The 25,275-nt window shown below is 41.1% G+C and overlaps 1 protein-coding gene across 2 annotated transcripts in view; it reads right to left on the bottom strand.

Moving 5' to 3' along the window:
- Positions 1 to 25,275, bottom strand: part of ADAMTS12 (ADAM metallopeptidase with thrombospondin type 1 motif 12) — a 167,695-nt gene that overhangs the window by 89,608 nt on the left and 52,812 nt on the right. For both annotated transcript variants that reach the window (XM_065661879.1, XM_065661880.1), the window contains one exon: positions 16,023 to 16,197. In XM_065661879.1, the coding sequence (XP_065517951.1) occupies positions 16,023 to 16,197 (175 nt within the window). The remainder of the gene's footprint in view (positions 1 to 16,022; positions 16,198 to 25,275) is intronic.

The raw sequence follows: 25,275 nt of genomic DNA, 5'->3' as shown, positions 1-25,275 counted from the left end.
TAGTAGACCTCTACCTTAAAGATAGTCATCTCAGTGTTTTCTACACTTAAACATTACTTTTGGTAGCACCTTAAAAGACATTACATCCCTCCTGTCTTTGTAATTCCAGTATTTCCTTCATTCACTCTCCAACAAAGAGAACAAAAACTGATTGTAACAGATTGGGAAAAACGTGTCAAGAGGTTAAACTTCACAGTGGAATTCAGTATAGCTCCTGTTTGTTATTAGCAGTTAAGGCCAGTTAAATAACAAAAGTGGACTGCCTTAATTCACACACTGTCTGTAGCAGTGTTTCCTGACCACTGATGAACCATGAAGTATCTACAAGACATTTAAAAAAAAAAAAAGCATTTCTATACATACCAGCAAGCCAACAAATGAAGAGCCACAAAGGATCACTCAAACTTTAGCCCACTTTTATCCGGACATAAATGAAAACTGTACAAATTACTATTTTTATTTTCTTACCCAAACCATTTGATCTTGCAACTAAAAAAATGCTCAGAAACACTACTCTGTAAGAACAGTTAGTAATGACCAGTATTCTTGACTTCTGTGAATTAGCATTGAGAGTGTTCATCAAAATATGATTACAGCATACATTTGACATTACTACAATGTTTAACTGGTTGTCTCTACTACTGTACATTCAAGTGATGGAGGAAGTACTGTTCTGACATATGAATACAGTCCAGATCTGCAGGAAAATTTTAAGTCTGCTACTTTTGTCACCAAACATGTAGATTCAGGTCAACTGAAACTATTCACAAATTAATGTTGATACTTTAAAATCAACTGTCAAACACTGTAAAAGTAAGATGCTTCACTTCAATACTTCCAAAATGAAACTTTTTTCAAAATCATGCAATCTTTTCAGCCTGAATAGTTGTGTTTACTTAAAACCGGCTGAAGAATATGAAAGCTAAAAAATGGTTCATTTCACCCTAGGAAACAAAAATGCTTTATTTGTGTTTGAGAAGAATGGTTTTAAACCTGAAATAACTTTCCATTTTTGTTTTTGGATTTTTGACACAACAAAATCAAATTTCAGAGTGCACCCTCAACCATGTGTAATTTTTCTCTTACCAAATCCCTCTCGTTTTCCAGCTTGAGCAATGAACCAAAATCTCTTGAACAAAAAAGCCACCCCTAGTCATACATCAGCAGTTTCAAGCAGAAATCTCTCCTGAAAATCATATTTCCATAAGGAGAAGCAATTCTCACACACTTTTATTTGACTTTTCTATTTTGGAGTAAAGAGAGGCTCCACTGCTGTAATACAACTGGCTCTTTCCTGCTTGACCTTCTGCTATAAAACACACCTCTAGCTTTCTGTAAATGTCATCCTTATGTTTCTAAGCCATTCTTGCTGGCAGAGCTCTGCAGCCTCACTGTCCCAAGAGAGATACTCAGCCAGGACACAGAGCATCCTCCACTAACTAGGTTCCTCTCCAGGTGATGTGCTCTTTGGACATATAATGCCATTCCTAAATCTTCATGGAGCAAAATGGTACTCCATACTCACAAGTCCTCTCTGTCTCAACAAAAAAATGCAACAGGAATTCACCCCATCAGGCTTTGCCTGCTCCAGTAAGTTAAATATATTGAGGGAACAAACACATTCTGGTTTTAGATCTTGTTTGCCTACTGATTAGGAGAAAACTTCATGAACTCGCCAACAAAGTTTTAAGTTGATAAGCAGGTATTCTTTATTGCGGTTCCGGGAGACATGGGGGATCATTCCTCCAAGCGTGTCTCTGCCAAGCATCAACCAGGCTACGATTATATTGTCCTTAAACATACATATTCATTAGATTACATACATTACATCATACCTTTTAGAGAATGCCTCCTGTATGCATACAAAAATGTGGTAGTGGGCTTTCGGACCCCTGGTGGTTATTTCTTCATCACTTTGTTTTAGGATCGTTGTCGTATCAGTCATATCAGTAAACACCAGGGGGTGTTGGCAAAGCTTATCTTAGTAATTTCCTTTTCTCTATAGTTGCTAACAAAGCCTGACATTCTTGACGTTACTTATTTACAACCCTATTGTTCAACCAACCTTATTCTTCAATCCACCCTATTCTTCAATCAACCCCATTCCTCACTACTCCATTAAAGTGGGTGGTTCACAGCATGGCCTCAGTATAGGCCAACGAGCATGCTATCAAACAATTCCTGATCATGGCACAGGAGTGCACACAGACCCCTCTAAGTAGTCAGGATCTGGCCACTCTGTTCAAGAGGCTGGGAAAATTTAATGGGTGCTCACAGCATTGCCAAAGAATTCTGGATTATTTAATTTATTAATTTATTAATTTAATTTATTAGCACAAACATGGTGTCATTATTGCTGGAATAGTGGTTGCCATGAGTATCTACAGTGTTATAGTATGAGAGTAAATGGCAGCTTAGCACCCACGTTACAGATAAAAAATAATACAGAATACACAGGATAGGGAATACCACTGGCATCTTTTAAAGAAAATTTTTCAAGCAAAGTTGTTAAAGAGGAGGTCTACTTATGTTCATCCTGTAAACTGCCTGCCTTCGCGGCCATTCTGTGTATTTACAATGTTGTGGTTTTGCTACGCGTTCTGGCATTGGATTAGTATTTTAAGGATATTTTTATCATCCCGTTACTAAACTATGTTCACATTTCCAAGAAATACTAGTTTCTAGTTCAGCTTTCAAAATGTACAAATTAAACTGTGACATGCTTCAAACAATCTCTTTCAACATGTCCATACAGAAGTCTCTGTGTCTACAGAGAGGCATGGGAACCGGGGAGCTTAGCTGAACCTATCCCAGTTGGCATCCCCTTAGTCTTTGGCCACCACAGAAACCTTGGGTACATTTCAAGAAGGCAGATTTGAATATTTTAACTCTTCCAGATGTGAAAATAAGTCAAGGATTCAGCTAAAAATATCTTTTAACGACCGGATTTGAGCTCTCCAGCTATAACATGACAGTCCAATTATAAAGCTCTAGACAGAAATAGATGATTTCATGTACAAATGTAGAGTGGGTAAAATTAAAAAAAAAAAAAAAAAAGGTTCTAGACAGATCTTTATCTCAGTATTTGCAGAATTCACTGGTAAAGATACTTATGACCCGGAGTCATAAGTATCTAAGTTAAAATGTATGAGAATGCATTTACTTATATATATTAATGACGAATTCATTAACATAAACATAGGATTATTTCACTGAGCGCTGACAATGAGAATTTCCTGGTCTTATAACTGATAGTTTAAAAATTGGCTCTTAGCTGCTGAAATCCTGACTTATAAATCAAAAGGACAGGAGAATATTAAGATAATAATCTAGATTACATTTTCCTTCTTTTGCACATCTTAACTTGGGTCTATTAACGTAGAACACAGAACCATTTTTCTGAAAACTACCAGCAGATCGCCTCTATGTCAGCAATTGACAACCTACTGTATGTATACATAGCAATTGACAACCTACTTACTGTATGTGTAAGTACCACTGCATGTGAGTACCTACTGTGTTGGTACCTACTGTATGTGAGCATCACTGCATGGCTAAATGATGTTTGCAGATTTAGGCAGAATTTTGAGAGTGACTTTTTCCTTTGATTCTGGTTTCTGACCAGAGACTGATTGTCAGGGGCATTATAACCTGTTGGATGTCATGATCCCATTGATTTGCTTCCCTCTTTGTCATGTATAGGGTAGAGGTTTACTAGTAACACTAGCCATAACTAACTGGACTCCCTGTGGTTCACTGCCTACAGAAAACTATGTCAGAATCCTTCAGAGATGGGAGCTATTTGGGCTCCTACACTAAAATGCCAAGAAGTTCGAGCTTTGAAATTTGTGCTCCTGTGGAAAGAGAATCAAGCAAAGCCCTTTAAAAGACTCAGCCTCTGTTATTTTCTAAATGACAATCTGAGTTTTCATTTGCAGAAAATCCTTGACTCCTTTCCTCTCCAGGTAGACACCTGAGACCAGAAGAGCAATATACAGACAGGTTTGCCTGAAATATGCAGCTCATACACACCATAAACCAGGATGGATAAGGATGGACAAGGGTAAAGCAGTTGATGTCATCTACCTGGACTTGTGCAAAGCGTTTTGACACTGTCCCACACGACATCCTTCTCTCTAAATTGGAGAGATATCAATTTGATGGATGGACCACTCGGTGGATAAAGACCTGTCTGGATGGCCACACACAAAGAGTTGTGGCCAATGGCTCAATGTCCGGCTGGAGACTGGTAATGAGTGGTGTCCCTCAGGGATCGGTGTTGGGACCGGTCTTGTTTAACATCTTCATCGCTGACATGGACAGTGGGATTGAGTGTGCCCTCAGCAAGTTTGCCGACAACACCAAGCTGTGTGGTCCGGTTGATACGCTGGAGGGAAGGGATGCCATCCAGAGGGACCTTGACACGCTTGTGAGGTGGGCTGATGCCAACCTTATGAAGTTCAACCACGACAAGTGCAAGGTCCTACACCTGGGTCGGAGCAATCCCAGGCACAGCTACAGGTTGGGCAGAGAAGAGATTCAGAGCAGCCCTGCAGAGAAGGACTTGGGGGTGCTGGTCGATGAGAAAGTGAACATGAGCCGGCAGTGTGCGCTCGCAGCCCAGAAAGCCAACTATATCCTGGGCTGCATCAAAAGGAGCGTGACCAGCAGGTCGAAGGAAGTGATCCTGCCCCTCTACTCTGCTCTTGTGAGACCTCACTTGGAGTATTGTGTGCAGTTCTGGTGTCCTCAACATAAAAAGGACATGGAACTGTTGGAACAAGTCCAGAGGAGGCCACAAGGGTGATCAGGGAACTGGAGCACCTCCTGTATGAAGACAGGCTGAGGAAGTTGGGGCTGTTCAGCCTGGAGAAGAGAAGGCTGCGTGGAGACCTAATAGCAGCCTTCCAGTACCTGAAGGGGGCCTATAGGGATGCTGGGGAGGGACTTTTCATTAGGGACTGTAGTGACAGGACAAGGGGTAATGGGTTAAAACTTAAAGAGGGGAAGTTTAGATTGGATATAAGGAGGAAATTCTTTCCTGTTAGGGTGGTGAGGCACTGGAATCGGTTGCCCAGGGAGGTTGTGAGTGCTCCATCCCTAGCGGTGTTCAAGGCCAGGTTGGATGAAGCCTTGTGTGGGATGGTTTAGTGTGAGGTGTCCCTGTCCATGGCAGGGGGGTTGGAACTAGATGATCTTGAGGTCCTTTCCAACCCTAACTATTCTATGATTCTATGATTAATTACACATTAAGGAGAGAAAAATGTCCCAAAACTGCATAATGATGGATAAAACTAGGCTACATCCATCAGCAGGGGAAGGGGCTGTTCAGTAATCCATACCCCAGTGTTAACACTATCTCCACTTGGACAGCTTTCAGCTTGCCTGCCACTGTGACCTGTCTGTGCTTTACAGGAAACTCCCTTCTTTTGTTGCCATTCTTTCCCACTGCCTCCCCAGCAGATGAAATCTCATCTCTCTCTTCTCCTTCTGTCTCTTCTGAGGAAGACCTGACTGATAGAAGTACCTCATGATAAGCAATGGATGCAATAGGGACACTGAAAAGAAAATACCATAAAGCAGAATGGTTTAGTGAATATTTTACCTGGAGAATGTCAGGCAAATAATACAGAAAATGTCAGCAATGATCCGCTGTTAAAACTGCAGCACCTGAAAGGAGGCTTTGATCCAAATCCAAACCTCCACAGAGATGAGGGGAATCCAGATTGGGTTGTCAACTAACAACAGAGCAGATCAGAGAGGAAGGAACTTGATTTAGCTTGTTTTAGAGCTCAGGCAGGCAGGAAACCTTCTGCTCATTCTGTCTTTGGCAAAATGGAAGGCTCAGAGTGAGGCTGTGTTTTAACTGTGTTTTAAAAGTATCTAAACTCTCTCTAGAGCTTCAACTCAAACACTGTTTTGCAGCTGAACAAAAGGCAAGACCTGTTTTAAAATCAGTACAATCAGAGACAGCAAAGAACTAGAGCTTCTCTTTTGAAGAAATTAATAAAGGACATCAAGGTTTAGGAGTTCCTATTCTGCACAAACATTAATTCTGGGGCAGTATTTCTTGAGGCTGATTAAAACCATCTGAAAGAGATTTTCCCTAACTTAACAGTTTAATTTATGTGCGAAAAGATTTCATCATTAGTTATTTACAGAGGACACAAATATAGTTTTTCAGCTAAGCTGCCTGATTACATGTTGTTTGCTGAAGTAAAAGTTAAGTATTTGCAAGAGAAGAAAAGCAGAAGGTGAAGGGACAATGTCAATAAAAAATAATAACAATAATAATAAATAAAAAAAATCAATACTCTCTTTTATGATCTTTCTTATAGAAACCTGGACATGCAACAAAAGTTACACAAAGTCTTCAAACAATTGCAACACTGAAGAGCATAAATAAAAATATTTTATATACTTTTAGCACAGCAATCTTCTGACCGCTTATTTTTTTGGGTTGTTTTTTGCATAAAGGTGCATGCCTTCTTCTTTTGGACAATTCCTTTCCCTAGACAGAAAAATAATTGTGTGTAGTTCTGTATGATCTTTAAGTGAATAGTGTCCCTCCAGTCTGTTATTACATACAGTTTTTCAGGACACTTCAGAAACAGCACACAGTGAAGAGGTACTATTTGCAAAGATACCCTGCAACAGGTAATCTTCACCTAAACACCACAAAACCAAGGACAGATCTCACCCTGCTAAGTGTCTTTCACAACTAATCAAATCCAGCTATTAAGTCCAGTAAGCCACTAAATCCATGTTGAGGCAGAACTTTTTTTGCAGCAACCAAACACAAAAAACACTTCAAAGACCTGTGTTAAAAATAACATCCTTCACTCCAAAAGATGTGCCCTGCAAACTGATGTCTAGTGAAATTGCATCTCCTAAACACTGTCTCAAGCAGCTCAATATTGCCAGAAATTCATTATGAGAATGGTCCCAATAAGCACCCATCACTGGAGCTAAGAACTTCATCTTTCACCATGGAGATAATCACAAGTGCAGAATAAGATCTGTACACATCAGAACATGCTATCGAATAATTGTGAGTGGTGTGGCCTAAGTCTAGACACAGCTGCACTTCTCTGCAAAAGAGAGCTTACAATTCTCTACAAGATGACTGAAGTAGTGCTGGATTGGATAAAAAATCTTATAACCTTCTGAGATATGCTGTTACTCTCATTCCCAACTAATCATAAAGCTAAAATCTATGCTGAGAGGAGTATTACCGTCTCCTTTTAAGAGTCTCTCCAAGTACAAAAAAAGCATCCAAGTTCAAGCAGCTGCTGGGCTATGAAGAATGAACAACACAAGTCCCAAGCCAGGGGTGGACAAGCCGCAAGGACACTATGTTTCATGCAGAAAAACTGTGACCAGACACCCACTTAAAGAGGGTCACTTATGAGGAGAGGCTGCGAGAGGTTTATCAGGGACACACAGACTTCAGAGAAACTAATAGTGAACACTGAGCCCATATCAGCGCATTAGCCCCATAGCACAAGTCCAGTACTTCTAAGAATTACAAATTTGTGATCTGCCCAGAAATAATAGGTAACTAGCTTCTTTTTAGAAAGTTCACAGAGAGTTCAATGCGACTTAGAAATCTGGTACTAACCAGACCAAAGACTGAACAGCTTTGCCAATACTATTCCATTAATGGGTCAGGTGCTCTAGGCAAATTTCCAAACTCCTGGAACAAAAATGGTTTTTAATGCACCTTAGCTTTCTGAGTTTTCTATTTAAGCTGTGGAAATAAGGTTTGCAATTGTTCCAGGGTAGTGTTATCCTACAAAAGAGAAACGGATGGCACATAACAATTTAATTTTAAAGCTTGCTGTTGCTCTCTGAATCAATACTGCAGCCATTTAACATTTACGTTACCAAAGCATATATTTACCCAATCAATGACAATACTCAGAAAGTCCAATAGCATCCCTCACAGTTTCATAAGGAAAGCTGTAGACACAGAGCAAGAACAAAATATATTCCTCTATGATAGTACATTGTTAGACATGCCGAACTAAATTCAGTTTGGATCCAGACTGAATGTCCTCACTCTGCGGAGTGGTTAAGCAAACTGTTTCAATGAAGACATGGTACAGACCACAGTCTACCCTTCAAACTATAGGAACGCAAGCTCACTAAGCAAGCATGGTGTAGCAAACACTGTTTCTTTCCAGTGGCATGAAGACTGAACAAAAAGATTCCAATGAAAAAAGTGAGGCAGATTTTTCCCTCCGTATAGTTTTGGCTCAAATTGTTTGGAAGATGGCCTCTCATAGAATTTTGAAATCTATTCAATCATTGAATGAGGAAAGTTCTGTTTTTGACCCTGCACTCATTAAACTGGAGAGGAAGAATTGCACAAAATACAGCATTTTATTCCCTTCTCCTCTGACAATATTTGTACTGCATGTAACTACAGCCTAGGCAGATCCCAAGGACAGTTCATTCCAAAAGCCAAAGACAACATATTAGAATAGGATGAATCAGCCTTTCACTATGACAGTTCTTCACTATCTACGGAAGGAGCCAGGTTCTAATACGACTAGCCTAGTTGCGTTACAACTACAAACTCAAGTATTTAAGTGCTTGACTACTCATGTAATTATAAATAGATATATTAAACAACTGTATGCTAATGAAACCTAGAATCCTTTGTATTGTGTTTGACTGGCAAGGTTTTGGTATCAGGAGGACATACAGGGGTGGCTTCTGTGAGAAGCTTCCTCCATGCCTAACAGAGCCACTGCCATTTGGCTTCAAGGCAACTGGCCAAAGCTGAGCCCATCAGCAACAGTGGTGGCACCTTGGGGATAACACATTTAAGAGGGAAAGGTCGCTGGGCAAAAGCAACTGCAACTGGAGAGAGGAGTGGAAATATGTGATAGAAACAGCTCTGCAGATATTCAGTTCAGTCAGTGCAGGAGCGTAGGAGGTGCTACAGGAGCCGGAGCAGAGATTCTCCTGCAACCTGTGGTGCAGACCATGGTGAGGCAGGCTGTGCCCTGCAGCCTGTGGAGGTCTATGGTGGAGCACAGATCCACCTGCAGCATGAGGAAAACCCCACACTGGAGCAGAGGGATGCCCAATGGAGGCTGTGACCCCGTTTTAAAATTTGCCCATGATGGTACTTAGAATCATAGAATGGTTTGGGTTGGAAAGGACCTTAAGACCGTCTGGTGTCAACCCCCCTCCCATGGCAGGGACACCTCACACTAAACCACGTCACCCAAGACTCTGTCCAACCTGGCCTTGCACACAGCCAGGGATGGAGCACTCACAGCTTCCTCAGGCAACCCATTCCAGTGCCTCACTACCCTTACAGGAAAGAATTTCTTCCTTATATCCAATCTAAACTTCCCCTGTTTAAGTTTTAACCCGTTACCTCTTGTGCTGTCACTACAGTCCCTAACGAAGAGTCCCTCCCCAGCAACCTTGTAGGTCCCCTTCAGGTACTGGAAGGCTGCTATGAGGTCCCCACGCAGCCTTCTCTTCTCCAGGCTGAACAGCCCCAACTTCCTCATCCTGTCTTCATATGGAGGTGCTCCAGTCCCCTGATCATCCTCGTGGCCTCCTCTGGACTTGTTCCAACAGTTTCGTGCCCTTTTTATGTTGAGGACACCAGAACTGCACACAATGCTCCAAGTGAGGTCTCACAAGAGCAGAGTAGAGGGGCTGGATCACCTCCTTCACCCTGATGAGTGATCTCTCCCTGTCATTATCTCGACCCACGAGCCTTTCATTATCATCTTCCCTTCCCATCCAGCTGAGGAGGAAGAGCAATAGAGCAGTTTGTTGGGCACCTGGCCTCCAGCCAGGATCTACCCACCACGTTCTTTTCTATTCCCTAGCAAGACTACCTGCATCTACTAATTTGTTGTAAGTAACAGGATTTTTGACAGCAACCTGAAATGAACACAGAAGTCTTCTTAAATTCAATGTCAGAGATCAGAAACAAAGCATTGAAGGAGTCTTATCTCTCCAGCAAGAATCCAGAGATTTTTAGAAACAAAACAAAAAACAAACAAACAAAAAAAAAACACAAAAAAAAACCAACAAAAAAAAAAACCAACAAAAAAACCCAAAACAAAGAAAGTTAGAATCTCCTGCTTTTGTATTGTTTGGGGGTGTGGGGATGGGGAATGTCTCTTGACACCAGTTAGTAGCAATTGATTCATCCACTGCTAGAACAAACCAGCCATCATGTCTTTGTTTCCCAGGTACCACACCCCCAAAATGCTAAATCTCCTGCTGTCTGCACATACAGGCTTTCATGTTTTCAGTCCAATGCAGAGATTGCATCTGTTTTGGAGATGAGAGATACTCCATGTACCTCTGCAAGATGTCTGGTTTACGTTCCTGTTTTAAAACAGACATCATTCTAACTGAATGTCTCTATTCACTTTTTTTTTTTATGGCAAGCATCTTTTAACAGGTTACTAGAGCCTCTTTGTAGAAAGCAGAGGGATACAAGGAGAAGGTTGCTTTTCCTTGCGTATACTGAATTGGTATCAGTTACTACAATTCAACGCATGAGTTGTATGAAATTATGTGGTTAAATACAGGATAAACAAATACTGGAAGAATGTCAGCATCATTCTTTGAAAGATATGGAAGTTACATGGTATGTGCCAGGGTTTCTGCCAGCAAGCAAGGCAGCTTTCATTGGCCACAATGTTATTCCAAAAAGAGATGTGTGATCCTTTGAGAATAAAAGTGTCCTGGGGTTTTTTTAACTCCCTCTTCCGAGCGGTTAAACAAAGAACTTCACTGTCAAAAGCCAAGACTAACAGTTTATACTGTACACTTGCAGACAGGAGAATTCAAGAGAATGCTCTGGCATTCTGACCATGACGGAATAAAATCCTACACTAACACAAGAGGCAATATAGGCCCACTGCTGAACGAAGTGGGTACCCTGGAGACAGAGGATATAAAGAAGGCAGAGGTGCTGAATGCCTTCTTTGCCTCTGTCTTTACTCCTGCAGACTCTCCCCGAGGGCCCCGGATTTCTATAGCCCCAGAAGGAGTCAGGACAAAGGAGGAGTTTGCTTTGGTAGATGAGGATTGGGTTAGGGATCAGCCATGCAATCTGGACATCTGTAAATCGATGGGTCCGGATGGAATGCACCCACGGGTGCTGAGGGAGCTGGCGGAGGTCATTGCTGGGCCACTTTCCATCATCTTTGGTAAGTTGCGGGAGACAGGAGAGGTGCCTGAGGATTGGCGGATGGCAAAGGTCACACCAATCTATAAGAAGGGCAAGAAGGAGGACCCGGGTAATTATAGACCGGTCAGCCTTACCTCCATCCCTGGAAAGATGATGGAACAACTTATTCTTGACTCCATCACTAGGCATATCAAGGATGAGGGGGTCATTAAGAACAGCCAACATGGTTTTATGAGGGGGAAGTCATGTATGACCAACCTTATAGCCTTCTATGAGGAAGTGACTAGGTGGAGGGATGATGCTAGAGCGGTAGATGTAGTTTTTCTTGATTTCAGTAAGGCATTTGGTACTGTCTCCCACAGCATCCTCATAGATAAGCTAAGGAAGTGTGGGCTTGACGATCAAGTAGTGAGGTGGATCAGGAACTGGTTGAAAGGAAGAAGGCAGAGAGTTGTGGTCAATGGCGCAGAATCTAGCTGGAGGTCTGTGACTAGTGGAGTTCCTCAGGGGTCGGTGCTGGGACCGGTGCTGTTTAATATTTTCATCAATGACCTGGATGAGGGAACTGAGTGCACCCTCAGCAAGTTTGCTGATGACACAAAACTGGGAGGAGTGGCTGACACACCAGAGGACTGTGCTGCCATTCAGCAAGACCTGGACAGGCTGGAGAGTTGGGCAGGGAGAAACTTGATGAAATTCAACAAGGGCAAGTGTAGAGTCTTGCATCTGGGGAAGAACAACCCCATGTACCAGTACAGGTTGGGGGTTGACCCGCTGGAAAGTAGCGAAGGGGAAAGGGACCTGGGGGTCCTAGTGGATAGGAGGATGACCATGAGCCAGCAATGTGCTCTTGTGGCCAAGAAGGCAAATGGCATCTTAGGGTGCATTAGAAAGGGAGTGGTTAGTAGGTCAAGAGAGGTTCTCCTCCCCCTCTACTCAGCCTTGGTGAGGCCGCATCTGGAATATTGCGTCCAGTTCTGGGCCCCTCTGTTCAAAAAGGACAGGGAATTGCTTGAAGGAGTCCAGCGCAGAGCCACAAAGATGATTAAGGGAGTGGAACATCTCCCTTATGAGGAGAGGCTGAGGGAGCTGGGTCTCTTTAGCTTGGAGAAGAGGAGACTGAGGGGTGACCTCATCAATGTTTACAAATATGTAAAGGGTGGGTGTCAGGATGATGGAGCTAGGCTTTTTTCAGTGATATCCAGTGATAGGACAAGGGGCAATGGGTGTAAACTGGAGCATAGGAAGTTCCACGTTAACATCAGGAAGAACTTCTTTACTGTAAGAGTGACAGAGCACTGGAACAGGTTGCCCAGGGGGGTTGTGGAGTCTCCTACACTGGAGATATTCAAGGCCTGCCTGGACAAGTTCCTGTGTGATGTACTGTAGGTTACCCTGCTCTTGCAGGGGGGTTGGACTAGATGATCTTTTTAGGTCCCTTCCAACCCTTGGGATTCTGTGATTCTGTGATTCAGAAGAACAGCAGGTAACTATTGTCTGAAATAGCTTAATGGTGCTCTAGTCACCTGCTAAATTAACTATGCCACCCAGACATCATTCAAAAGACTTAAAAAACAGTTTTGCACAGATGATGTTGCTCTGCTCCTGCAGCTCACCTCACCCCTCTACTCATTTCACACAGCACCTGACCTCTGTCCCCTGCTTCCCACCCCAGCCTTACCCCATCACAGGTCCAGTGCAAAATTTTAATCATAGACTCATAGAACAGTTAGGGTTGGAAAGTACCTTAAGGTCATCTTGTTCCAAACCCCAAATGCAAAATTTTACATTATAAAATTTGTAACTGCAGACAACGAGTTGAAGGTCCATGTACAATCTAAACTAATCCTAACTTCTGAATTCATCTATCAAATCTTTTCAATGCCAAAATGAGGGTAAAGTACATGACAACTTCTGTTCATTGAAAGATCCAATGAAGTATTCTCAGAAATCTATCTTAATACCTTAAACCAATTTATACAGCCTACTGCAGCAATCACTGAATTGCAGTCTGAATAAACTCAATTACTCTCCTCTACTGAGCAAAGAGCAAACTGACCACCTCATCAGTCCAAGAAAAGATGCCCATCTATTTTTATCATAACAGTCCCATTTGTCCTTAGTGAGGAAAGGCTTTGTTACATAACAGCATTTTTATTCACAAAGTTTGCAAAACTTCTCCATTTTGCAGCTCACAAAGAAATATAAGACTGCATGAAACCAAAGAAATGGAAGATCTTTTCTTATTCTGTAGAAGGGAGGACAGTTCCTTCTCTCTTGCATTATAACTTGTAGCACAGTCAAGTTTTTAAGATTACCTGTTCAGAAAAACAAAACAAATCCCCCTAGTTTCCTCTCCTACAGATATAAATGATTTGAGAAATTATTTATAAAGCTCTAGGCTATTTTTCATTTAGCAGTTTTGCTATTTCTCACGGAGATTCCAAATGATAAAGTAAGACAACAGTATGCAATGTACAGTATCATAATGTTACCTACAAGTTTATCACTCAGATTTGAATGCAGCTAATGTCTGAGTCATCTGGCAGCTGTCTAAGCAGCACTGGAAGTGTATAGCACAAACCGAAGTTGTAATTTGCAGCATTTATCACAGTGATTTGTCTTCAGATATCTAAAACTGCTAAAGATATTGCAAATTATAAACTAATATAATCACTGCAGAAGTACAGGAATGTAACTGATGCTAAGTATGCAGATGAGATGGATGACAGGTTGGAGCCTGGAGATTCATGTGGTTGTGGCCACAGTAAAAGTCACGAACACACTGTACAGGGATTCTTCCAAGAGTTGACATGGTCCTTACATTAAAAAAAACCCAACAACCCAACTTTAAAAAGACGGCACAGGAGGTCAGCATACTCTACCTATCCCTCCCACACTAATTCCTCTGTTTTGATTTTGCCCATACAATTGCTCTTCATATTCTCTGACTGACGGACAGGTTAGTTCTGACTAAAAGATTACTATTACCACTACCCAACTTTGTGTGTTGACTTAAAAGCATCCAAGCAAAACTCAGTACTACTTTTTTGCCTGAGTAAACAAAAGTTTTCCCAAGCATAAGTCTTAGAAATTACTCAACTGTCTTAAGTTTAAAAAACAAACAGAATCAGAACTCAAATAAACAAAAGTATACAGTCCATATGATCAAACTCAGCCCATAAATTAAAATACTTGATTCTGAAAACCTGTTCCTACAAGAGATATGGTAGGCAACTCTTCATCAGTTAAACCCCATCCCAGAGAGGACAAAGTTAGGGCTGAGAATACAAACTGGTCATAATATTTAATCCATAAAACATGATTCCCTTCTACAACTGAATGTGAACTGTAAACTGAAGTCATTTTGCTTTAAAGTGATCCCAAAAGGCATTACTCTGGGACATCTGTGATATTGTGTGGGTGTACTAGGCTTCTGGTATCGAATTTTACAGCATGAAATGCAAAGGTCTTGAAAGAGTCAACTTGCCCCTTTTAAAATTTATTTATGCACCAACTATTCCCCAAAGCCCGTGCAGTGAATATATTTAGCACAGAACGCAAGAATTGGCTCACTTTCCTTTTTTATTCTGTATTTCACTTCTAACAAGAGCAATTGCCCTGACAATGTATACAGTAAACAGGAGATGAGGCTGATGTCTTTCTTTTTCCTACCTTGTTGAAGAGCTGGCTACAACAGAAGTAAGATAACAGAATACACCAAACGAATTAAAAGTTAGGCCTTTAGAGAAACCAATGATGGTTATATCCTGTCACATGAAAGTTAGTGGAGCTGACTTGTTGTTTGCTTCTGTAATTTATCAATTCATACTACACAATAAAACCTATTTCACAGTAAAACTTCAGCAGTAGACATGAGTGAGGATTAAAAATTCCTACATTTCTCCTTTTTTCCAGACCCTCGAAAAGAGACAGTTACTCTAACCATTAACCTGTGAAAGACACAAAAACAACCCTAGACATTCTACATCTCTATTTGTACATAACTTGGGGCTTACATCATTTAGGTTATTATTCATCACCCCTACCAATACTGTACCTTTTCTAAAGTTTGGTGCAGACTCAGCTTGAAGGCCTCCAACATCAGAGAAACAATGGAAGCTCTGTAATTTTTGGTATGAAGTCAATTAAGGAAAATATTTTAATAAATAAAGTTACTAACTCTGTAATTTCAAGATGGCAGCTACCCTCTAGATATAATCTGCCTTTTCAGGATATTTTATTAGCTTATTAGCTTATTTTCCCAAAAGACACAATGCTGAGTATTACTGCAGCAATATTTAAGTTATTTTTACTTCTACTTGTACAAAAAACATCTTGTTGTTCATGCCCTGTGCTCCACTTTCAGAACAACCAAATAAATGTCTTTAAATATTCTGGTAACTATCACAGAGAATCTAGAAATCCTAAAATTAAACCGTGGATTAGAGGAGGAGTATTTTATGTTGACACCATGCAGCATCTGCATGGAGTGAGAACTGTTTTGTGAAAAAATAATAACTGCAATTCTTGTCATCCCAGAAATAGTCAAGAATTCAGTCAAATTTACCAAACAGTTACGGTTGCAGAAGAAACAGTCAGGGGTAGAAAGGATCAATCTGTGAAAAACATATCCCAACTGTAAAGGGGATTGAAGTTTTCAGAAAAGAACCTAGAGGAATCACTCCTGATGTGTTTTTACTGAAATTCTTTCATTCTACATAATCTCTTCTTACAGAATTTTAAAAAGCCTGGCACAAGGAAAGGCACATACCACTAGAAAATAGAAGCTGCTTTAAAAGATGCAGTAAACAAACAGGAAGAAATCCAGCAATATTTGTACCATTCAATCCACATGCTTGTTGTTTTTCCATCGGAATCGCCCGTCTTCTCCTTAAAGCATTTTGAAGGATATTTGCCCCATAGACAATATGGGGATAAGGTGTCCCCTCTTTCTGTGGATGCTTTTTAATGGGCTCAATGAAGTAATCCCCATGGGGCAGATGGAAATATCCAGTCTGAAAATAAGCACAAAAGAGTTAATTCTCTACTGTCCAGGACTGGAAATCACAAATAAAACAGACTCTTTACATATCACTTTCCCAGACTTTTTCTTACAAGCCAGTCATTACACTGCAGAAATACGAAAACAACAGGTTTTCAGCATTTATTTGCTGCATATATCAAAGTTACTTTGTACCTTACAAAGGCAAAACAGTCCAAACGGGAAGAGAAAAAATATTACTTCCTAATAATCTGAGATTCTGTATACTGAGGCAGATTTGTGTAAAGCCGCTGAAAGGTCAAAAGTCAATTTGTCAAACATGACACATTAGAAAGAGTTGCATCATATTCTGCTGGTTTGCATCCATTCCCCAGAGAACAAGCCCTGAAAGGAAGCTGTTTCATAAGTGAGAAGTGTAGCTCTCCTAGCTGCAATTCCACAGTCAGATTACAGAGCCCGTCAGATGGGCTGGACTGTGTGGTCCACTCTTGACTCAGACTACAAATCCCTCTGGGTAGGCTTCCAGGGAAGAAATTAGCAGCTTTTCATGAATTATGCTTGGAGCAGATTATCCTGGAAGGCATGCTAAGGCACATGAAAAACAACAAGGTGCTTGGTGACAGCCAGCATGGCTTCACTAAGGGGAAATCCTGCCTGACCAATTTGGTGGCCTTCAATGATGGGGCTATGGAACTGATGGACAGGGTTAGACAGTTGATGTAATCTACCTGGACTTGTGCAAAGAGTTTGACACTGTCCCACACGACATCCTTGTCTCTAAATTGGAGAGACATCAATTTGATGGATGGACCACTCAGTGGATAAAGAACTGGCTGGATGGCCACATGCAAAGAGTTGTGGTCAATGGCTCAATGTCCAGCTGGAGACCCGTAATGACTGGTGGCCCTCAGGGATCGGTGTTGGGACCGGTCCTGTTCAAAATCTTTGTGGGTGACATGGACAGTGGGATTGAGTGCGCCCTCAGCAAGTTTGCCGATGACACCAAGCTGTGTGGTTCAGTTGATATGCTGGAGGGAAGGGATGCCATCCAGAGGGACCTTGACACGCTTGTGAGGTGGGCTGATGCCAACCTTATGAAGTTCAACCATGACAAGTGCACCTGGGTCGGAGCAATCCCAGGCACGGCTACAGACTGGGCAAAGAAGAGATTCAGAGCAGCCCTGCAGTGAAGGACTTGGGGGTCCTGGTTGATGAGAAAATGAACATGAGCTGGCATCAGTGTGCACTCACAGCCCAGAAAGCCAACCGTATCCTGGGCTGCATCAAAAGGAGCGTTACCAGCAGGTCGAAGGAGGTGATCCTGCCCCTCTACTCGGCTCTTGTGAGACCTCACTTGGAGCATTGTGTGCAGTTCTGGTGTCCTCAACATAAAAAGGACATGGAACTGCTGGAACAAGTCCAGAGGAGGCCACAAGGATGATCAGGGGACTGGAGCACCTCCCATATGAAGATAGGCTGAGAAAGTTGGGGCTGTTCAGCCTGGAGAAGAGAAGGCTGCGTGGAGATCTCATAGCAGCCTTCCAGTACCTGAAGGGGCCCTACAAGGATGCTGGGGAGGGACTCTTCATTAGGGACTGTAGTGATAGGACAACTGATAAGAGGTTGTCGTAGTTTAAACCAATCCACACAGGTTGTCCACTCACCCCCCCCCCCGGCCCTCCCCACTCCCGGAGGGATGGGGAGGAAAATCAGGAGAATGTAACTCCCACGGGTTGAGATAAGAACAGCCCAGTAACTAAGGTATAACACAAATCACTACTGCTACCACAAATGATAATATTGATAAGAGAAAATAACAAGAGAATACGATACCACCGCCGAACGAGTTCGACCCCCCCGAAGAGCGAGAGCCTGCCCCTTCCGGGTAACTTCCAGTTCCCCCTCCGGGCATGACGTGCTATGGTATGGAATACCTCTTTGGCTAGTTTGGGTCAGGTGTCCTGTCTCTGCTTCCTCCCGGCCTCCCTCGTCCCCAGCAGAGCATGAGACTCACTAAGTCCTTGGCCAGAATAAACATTACTTAGCAACAATTAAAAACAATCGGTATTATCAGCTCTCTGCCCAGGCTGGAAGTCAAAACACAGAGCTTGCGCCAGTTACTAAGAAGGAGCAAAACGGCTCCTGGTAAACCCAGGACAGAGGTTAAAACTTAAACAGGGGAAGTTTAGACTGGATATGAGGAAGAAGTTCTTTACTGTTAAGGTGGTGAGGCACTGGAATGGGTTGCCCAGGGAGGTTGTGAATGCTCTATCCCTGGCAGTGTTCAAGGCTTCTTGGACAGAGCCTTGGGTGACATGGTTTAGTGTGAGGTGTCCCTGAAATGGCAGGGGGTTGGAACTAGATGATCTTAAGGTCCTTTCCAACTCTAACTCTTCTATGATTCTATGATTCTGAAAGTCTGGTTATTTGACCTTCTTTTTTTTTTTTTTTGTTGTGTTTTTTAACTCAGCAGGAACCAGTAAGAAGTATCTATCTTCACTGCAGACCCTGATTTTACAGGGCAGGCTGATTAGTCACTGGACTATTGTGTCAAAGTTGCATCTGTAAGTAGAAAGGCCAGATGATCATGTAAAAAATTAAGTCTATCAACAGGTATCTCATTTCCCAAGCTCCCCCATCAATGCCTGCATGTTAAAATTCCGCTCTCTATTCACTAGACCAGGTTGCTTCAAGCTCCGTCCAATCCGGCCTTGAACACTGCCAGGGATGGGGCAGCCACAGCTCCTCTGGGCAGTCTGTGCCAGTCTCACCATCCTCATAATGGATTATTTTTTCCCAGTATCTAACGCGAATCTCCCCTATGTCAGTTTAAAGCCATTCCCTCTTTGTGCTATCCCTATATGCTCTTCTAAAAGTCCTTCTCCAGATTTCTTGTAGGCCCTCTTTAGACATTTGAAGACTGTTAAAAGGTCTCCCCACAGCCTTCTATTTACTACTCTGCTGCATAGGCTTCTTTATCTTGATAGATAACCGAATAGGCACAGAAACACAGTTAGCAACACTGTTCTTCTCTGTGTTGTAATTACTACCTTCCTGCTTGTCTTCTCTTTATTACATGAAGCAAGGTCTTCCTGTACTTCATGCAGAAGAAGTGGACATTTTTCACGTCCCTTAATTTCTGTAAAAGTCCATGTCTGTGGGCAACATCTCCCCTGAAGCAAGCTGCCTTGGGCATATGTAACTTCAGTATGATAGCTTTAACATTTGTTCTTTAAAAGTGGTTGATACGAGCCAGAACTTTCATACTTGTTGGCTACAGACTGCTGAATCTTGGGAAGTTAAAGGCTGCTCCCAAACTTGATTTACAGACTGAAGTCACTGTAGAGAATGAAGAAATATGAGAGCCTATTTTACCATGGAAACAATTCAGGTTTTGCAGAACACGGTCGATTCACAGTTCAACTTGCCACAACAGCTCCTGACACCTTGGGACTATAAGAAAATCTCTGCTTATTGAAAAGCAACTAAATCCATAGAGTAGTAGAACTAAGCTAGAAGCAGAACTTCTGCCAGCACAGAATAAAATAGGAAGAACCCTAGGTGTATTTTCAACAACAGTATGTCCCCCCAGCCAGGTGATGGGATGGCACTGAAAGAGAGGTCTACTGTACCAAACATCCCACTGACCAAGCATCTCTGAACTACAGGCACAGCTTGTTGCATTTTCTCTGTTTTTAGCTCTGACCTTACAATGACTGATGAAAAACAGTTTTAACTACAGCCTAAAAAGTGGTTCGTTGGACAGGAAGGTTCTTTCTTTTACTCCTGTTGCTTCTTGCAAATATCAGTATTGTGATTTCAAGGCTAAAAGTTGGCAGGCCAGTAATCTGCATCAAATTCTTGGCTTAATGCAACAAAATATTTGGGAACGAGGTATCCTTGCCTCTTTCCCATCCCCACCTACTTATTCCTGCCATGAAATTATGGCCATGAGTCCCTCCACAGTGCAGTCTGAGAAGAGAGGAAAAAGGAGCAAGAGGACATTGAGCCCATATTCCCTCTAAACTCATGGTAACATGATCCTGACATTTGGACTTAACTTATGCAACAGAGCTGTCACTCACTATGAGACTGAACAGACATTTAGCACTTGGTAATCATCACTGAAAAACCAACTTATAAAGCATCGCTGTTCTACTAAACTTTCTCCTGTTTTCAGTCAGTCTACAGACTAAAGCCCAGCTCTACTCACAGTATCTAAAAAGCCTGCAAAGAAAAGGCTGATGTGCTACTGTTCTTATTCGAAAGATCCAGCAGAGCATAGTTTCAAAGTACTGTGCTTCTAGCTATGGTGATAGATTGCAACTCATAACAAAAAGAAATTGCTCCACAGTTCTCATGGATCCTAAATTTTAGTAGTGACAGAATTTATTTAAATCAAACTTCCTACTTTGCCTGTAACAAATTCCCCAATAAAGCAAGGTATTAATAAGTAATCTTTCCTTTCACTTGAACTTTGTGCTTTAGGAATTTCTGAAAGAGTCTGAAATTTGGATGAAACAATCACGACTGCAATAAAAAGAATTAGACAAATGCCATTATATCCTACACAGCATTTAAGTGCTATCTGCACTCTCTCCAGTAAAGAGAGCTGCCCTGATGTGTTCCCTGCTGCCCGACAGCGAGCAGATTATTGTAAACAGGACAGATTTTCTCTCCAAAGGGTCAGCCAGTGTGTTACCAAAGCAACAGACTACTCTCTCTTCCCTGACTGTTTCAACATATGGCTATTCTCTATCCATGTTGCTAGCCTGAAATCAAAACATGCCTTCTGATTTGTCTTGGAACTGTAGTTCTCATAGTGCTACAGCACACAGAGAAAGTGAGCTGGAAGAGAAAATGGAAACAGAAAAAGTACAATGATCTGAACAGATTCTATGGTCTATATTGCTGCTCCCAGCCACCAGTCTGAGAGGAGATTAGGGTTCTTGAGATCAGCATCTGAAATACAGCTGTCAGTGTGGTACAGAAATGTTTCATGTCCTGTGCTATCTGAATTAACGTAGGCCAAATCAATTCAGCGAGGCTCAGGAACTGTAAACATTTCTGCAGACCTTTCTGCATACACATATTACACTTGTGAATGAAAAAGTAACGGAAGAGTGATACCAAAAATGTGCATTACTCCATATCCTCTGAAAATCTGTAAAACATACATGCTCCACATTACCTGCTAGTGGCTTCACTGTGTGCCTAAACTTAGAGATGAGAAGAAAACACAATGGCAGATCATTTAAAAGATCAACTCTGGAACCTGCCTCAAAATTTTTCCGTAAATATAGTACCATGGTTTTGAATGTCTAAAAACATCTGTCAGTTCCACTTTTGCACTACCACAAGAAGAGGAGCTAATACCCTCCAAGAGAAAATTTCTTCTCATGGCTATTCCCAGAAGTAACTGGAAGGTTAAGTTAGGCATTTGTATGACTTCTAAATCAAAATCCTAATAAAAACCCAAAAGCTTTGTTTATCCTGAAATTATTTTATTTTTGATTGATTGGCTGTCAGGTAGAAAGCACGATTCTCATTCCTGTTCAGAATCATCAAGAAGAGCACAAACAATTAAGTTCTAAATAATTAAAAATTATCTAAAAATCCATCAATTACATGATCTATCAGTTGGAAGTATAAACGCCCTGTACATTATCAATAATGCATAAAATTATCATGATTTTAACCATGAAAAACATGGTTCTCTCAGAAATAGTCCATTACTGTAAAAAAAGGAGTATTTTACATTTAAAATCCAAAACTACTGGAGGAAATAATATGTTTTTATTAATTCAATTTGCTGCTCTTGTAAAGTGTTATAGAGATACCTGTGTAAATTTATAAGTAAAGTCAATTAAGGGCATCAGAGTGGAAAATGCACTGTGCACACCAGTGCTGCTTGGGATTAAATGACTGTAAAAGGCTGCTTCCAGCACACAGATGTACTTTCCACCAGTTTCCAGAGACTCCGAGCACTTACTGAACTCATGCTTTCCACTTGCACTTTCATCCTGCACAGGCTATACACCAAGAATGAAATACTGAGAACAAATGACCACCAGCCTTCACGTTAAAGTTACTTCAAAGCACTCAGAACCAGCCAAATTCCCTTTGCTGATTAAGCACTTCTTTAGTTTTGCTCTTTGTATCTGTTCTTTTATGACATATATCATAGCAAGAATTTTTCATTTAAAGTCCATCAGATTTCATGCTATGTATGTATACATACAATATAGGCTTTTTGGTCTTTTTTAGCAGTTTGTAGCATCATCTACTTTTGAGTGCATACACACAGCCTCAGAATACACAAAGGAGTACCTTTAAGAAAGCCTCATCAGAAATAAGCCAGCCTTATTTATACTTATTACAGTTTAGTTTCCACCACAGAAAAAAATGACTGCAGCCAAGTTTCCCTCATTTAAACTTCTTTATGAAAAGCTACCATATAAAACAGTAATAGAAATGGCCAGAAAATAGAGGGTGAGGTGGGACTGTGTGTGATGTGGGGTGAGGTGTCTGTGTTTGTTTCCCTTGGTGCCTATAGGAGAAAATCTAAACTTCTACCACAGATTTTTTTTTTCTAAATTGTTGCTGTCCCCTCCTTCAGTTTTTCCTTTTCACCCCCAAAATTCTGACATATTTTGGCTGTTAATGTTTCCCAGGCTGTATTTGGAAGTGCTGCTACCTTACTTAATAGGATTTTTAGTTCAAGTGTCTCATTATGTTGACACGAAGAGCCCTGGACATGTTGCATCTCCCACACTTGCATGTCACTTGCCAGAAGGACATGGGGATCCCAGGACATTTCTGACTCAAAGTTTTCAACCAACTTTTTTAATTTTCAGTAGAAATCTGCATTTTCCAGTGTAAAGCAGATTTTTTTCCACGTATTTCTTTCGGTCAAAAGTTCAGATGTTTTGTCAAAATATATTTTCTGGCAGAATTTTTCCAACCAATTCCATGTGGGAAGCTGACACTGAATCCTGTGGGAAGGGAAAAGAGCAGCTTTAGCCTTGGCTAAGGTTTTGCAATTGCAATGTTATCCCAGACAGGAGGGGCTGGAATTAGTGGGTGTATGTCAGGAGAAAAAGGGATGGGAAAAAACCAACAATTCGCAGTCTAAAGCTATATAACTGAGTATGTTGACAATAATGCCAAAAAAACAACATCTGTAGTGAGAACAGTGTGTAACTTACTAAAAGAGTATTTCTGACAATAGGGCAGTGATGGGACTCTGAAAACACAGTGAGTTTTTCAAAGAAATATGAAACAAAAATAAGAAGACAAAATGCCGGTTTTGCCTTAAAGTAATTTGCTCCAGCTGCTTATTACAACTGTAATGCAGGTAAGACAAATTCAGTAGGAATAAAAGAATTTTCTAATTAGAGAAAAAATTGTGCTGTAGGAAACATGCATCACCAGAGACCTTCAGCTGCAAACAATCAAAACTGAAGTAAATTATCTGTAAACATTACACATGCTAAGTTTATTTTCTTTTTTCAGCTTATGACTTAATTATGTCATTTTTTTCCCCTAGAATCTTTCTCTTCGAATTACCATCTGTTCATATCTCAGCCACAACACAAACCCAGTGACACGAGCATCCAGATGAGATCTTCACCTACATCCTCACCTACAGCTACAAAAAATAGACCTGCCATACCATTGCTCAGGCAAAAAGAGGAGGTTGATTTTTTAGGTACTGAGAAATTTGACAGAAGACTTTTATGAACATCACCCACAGAAAAGGACAACACTTTACCTCTTATAAAGTTCTATAGAAAAAAAAAAAAAGGCTTTTAGCAGGATTTGGTGAAAAAGATGCTGTAAGACTGGAACACAGCCTTCTAGTTTAACACAGCTTTGGTCCAAAATTAAACTAGCTTATTTTTAAGATGACAAGATAAGCAAGAAGAATATAATACTATCATATTAAGAGATTTTATATTCTTTTGTCACACTGCAAACTCATAGATTTTAGAAGCTGACAAAAAAATGACCTGAAGTGTCAAAAATGTGCAGTTAAGCCCTCCACACTGCAGGCTCAAAGTTCAGACACAAAGGACAGGGGAAAAAAATATCAGTGCAAAGCCAAATTCACAAGAAGGTGAACTTTTGTAGAGGAAAATAAGGTATCAAAGGAGAAAGAAGTGCCTGATATCCTCCAGTTCCTAACAGTCAAACATCACTCTGGGATACTCTGGCTGGGAACATACCCGCAGCAAAGGAGGAAAGTCAAGTTTCTATGGTCATGTCAATCAGTTACCACTGAGTTAGTTACAGTACGTGATCACTCAGCTGAAACACTTCACACAGAATCATTGCTCCGGGTTATGGCGTCAGCTTGCTGGTGACCACACACAACTTCATTTCTTCTTTTCACTGCACTTGAGCAGGACTGACTAATTCTCCTTCCCACAGTTTAGTGGAGATGGGTATTTAAGATACATTTTAAGAAGCTAAGGCATTAAAAATCCATCTTTTATAAAAATGGGTAAGAGAAGCGAACAGCCTAAATCCCGTGTGTGTGCTCCTCTGCTACGCCACAGAAAGAATTCATCAAGTAATACTGATAGCCAGGAATAATTTCTATGGACCTCCAACTCGCTGTGAGCATCACATGTCTTACAGAGCTGAAGCACCCTGTCTAGGTTCATTTATGCTTGCGGAAATTATCTGTGAAATTATTCTTCTATGGGGATTTGAGCATACTGTCCTGGGTTTACCAGGAGCCACGACACACACTCACAGGAAAAAATACAACTTGAAACGTAATCTTAAAAGATATCTTTTTTAGTACTTCAGGTCCTGGGGTCCTCCATTATCAGTCTTAACTTTCCATCGTAAACATTTATGACTTCTTCCAACTATTTTCTGACTATCCTTAGAGGAAATATTCCAAGTATCTTATTCATACATCCCCTTGTATGTACCCTGTTGGCTGCGGCTATATATGCATGGTAGAGATATGCCATGTTACTACTTTTCTTATGATAGAAGATCCACAAATGAAAGACAGTAACTGTATGGCCATGAAGCTGCTCAAGGCCTCATTAAACTCTGTACAGACTTCTGCTTT

This window comes from Lathamus discolor, chromosome Z (genome assembly GCF_037157495.1).
Source record: "Lathamus discolor isolate bLatDis1 chromosome Z, bLatDis1.hap1, whole genome shotgun sequence".
Classification (NCBI taxonomy): Eukaryota; Metazoa; Chordata; class Aves; order Psittaciformes; family Psittacidae; genus Lathamus; species Lathamus discolor.
This window is presented reverse-complemented; position numbering and strand designations above follow the sequence as displayed.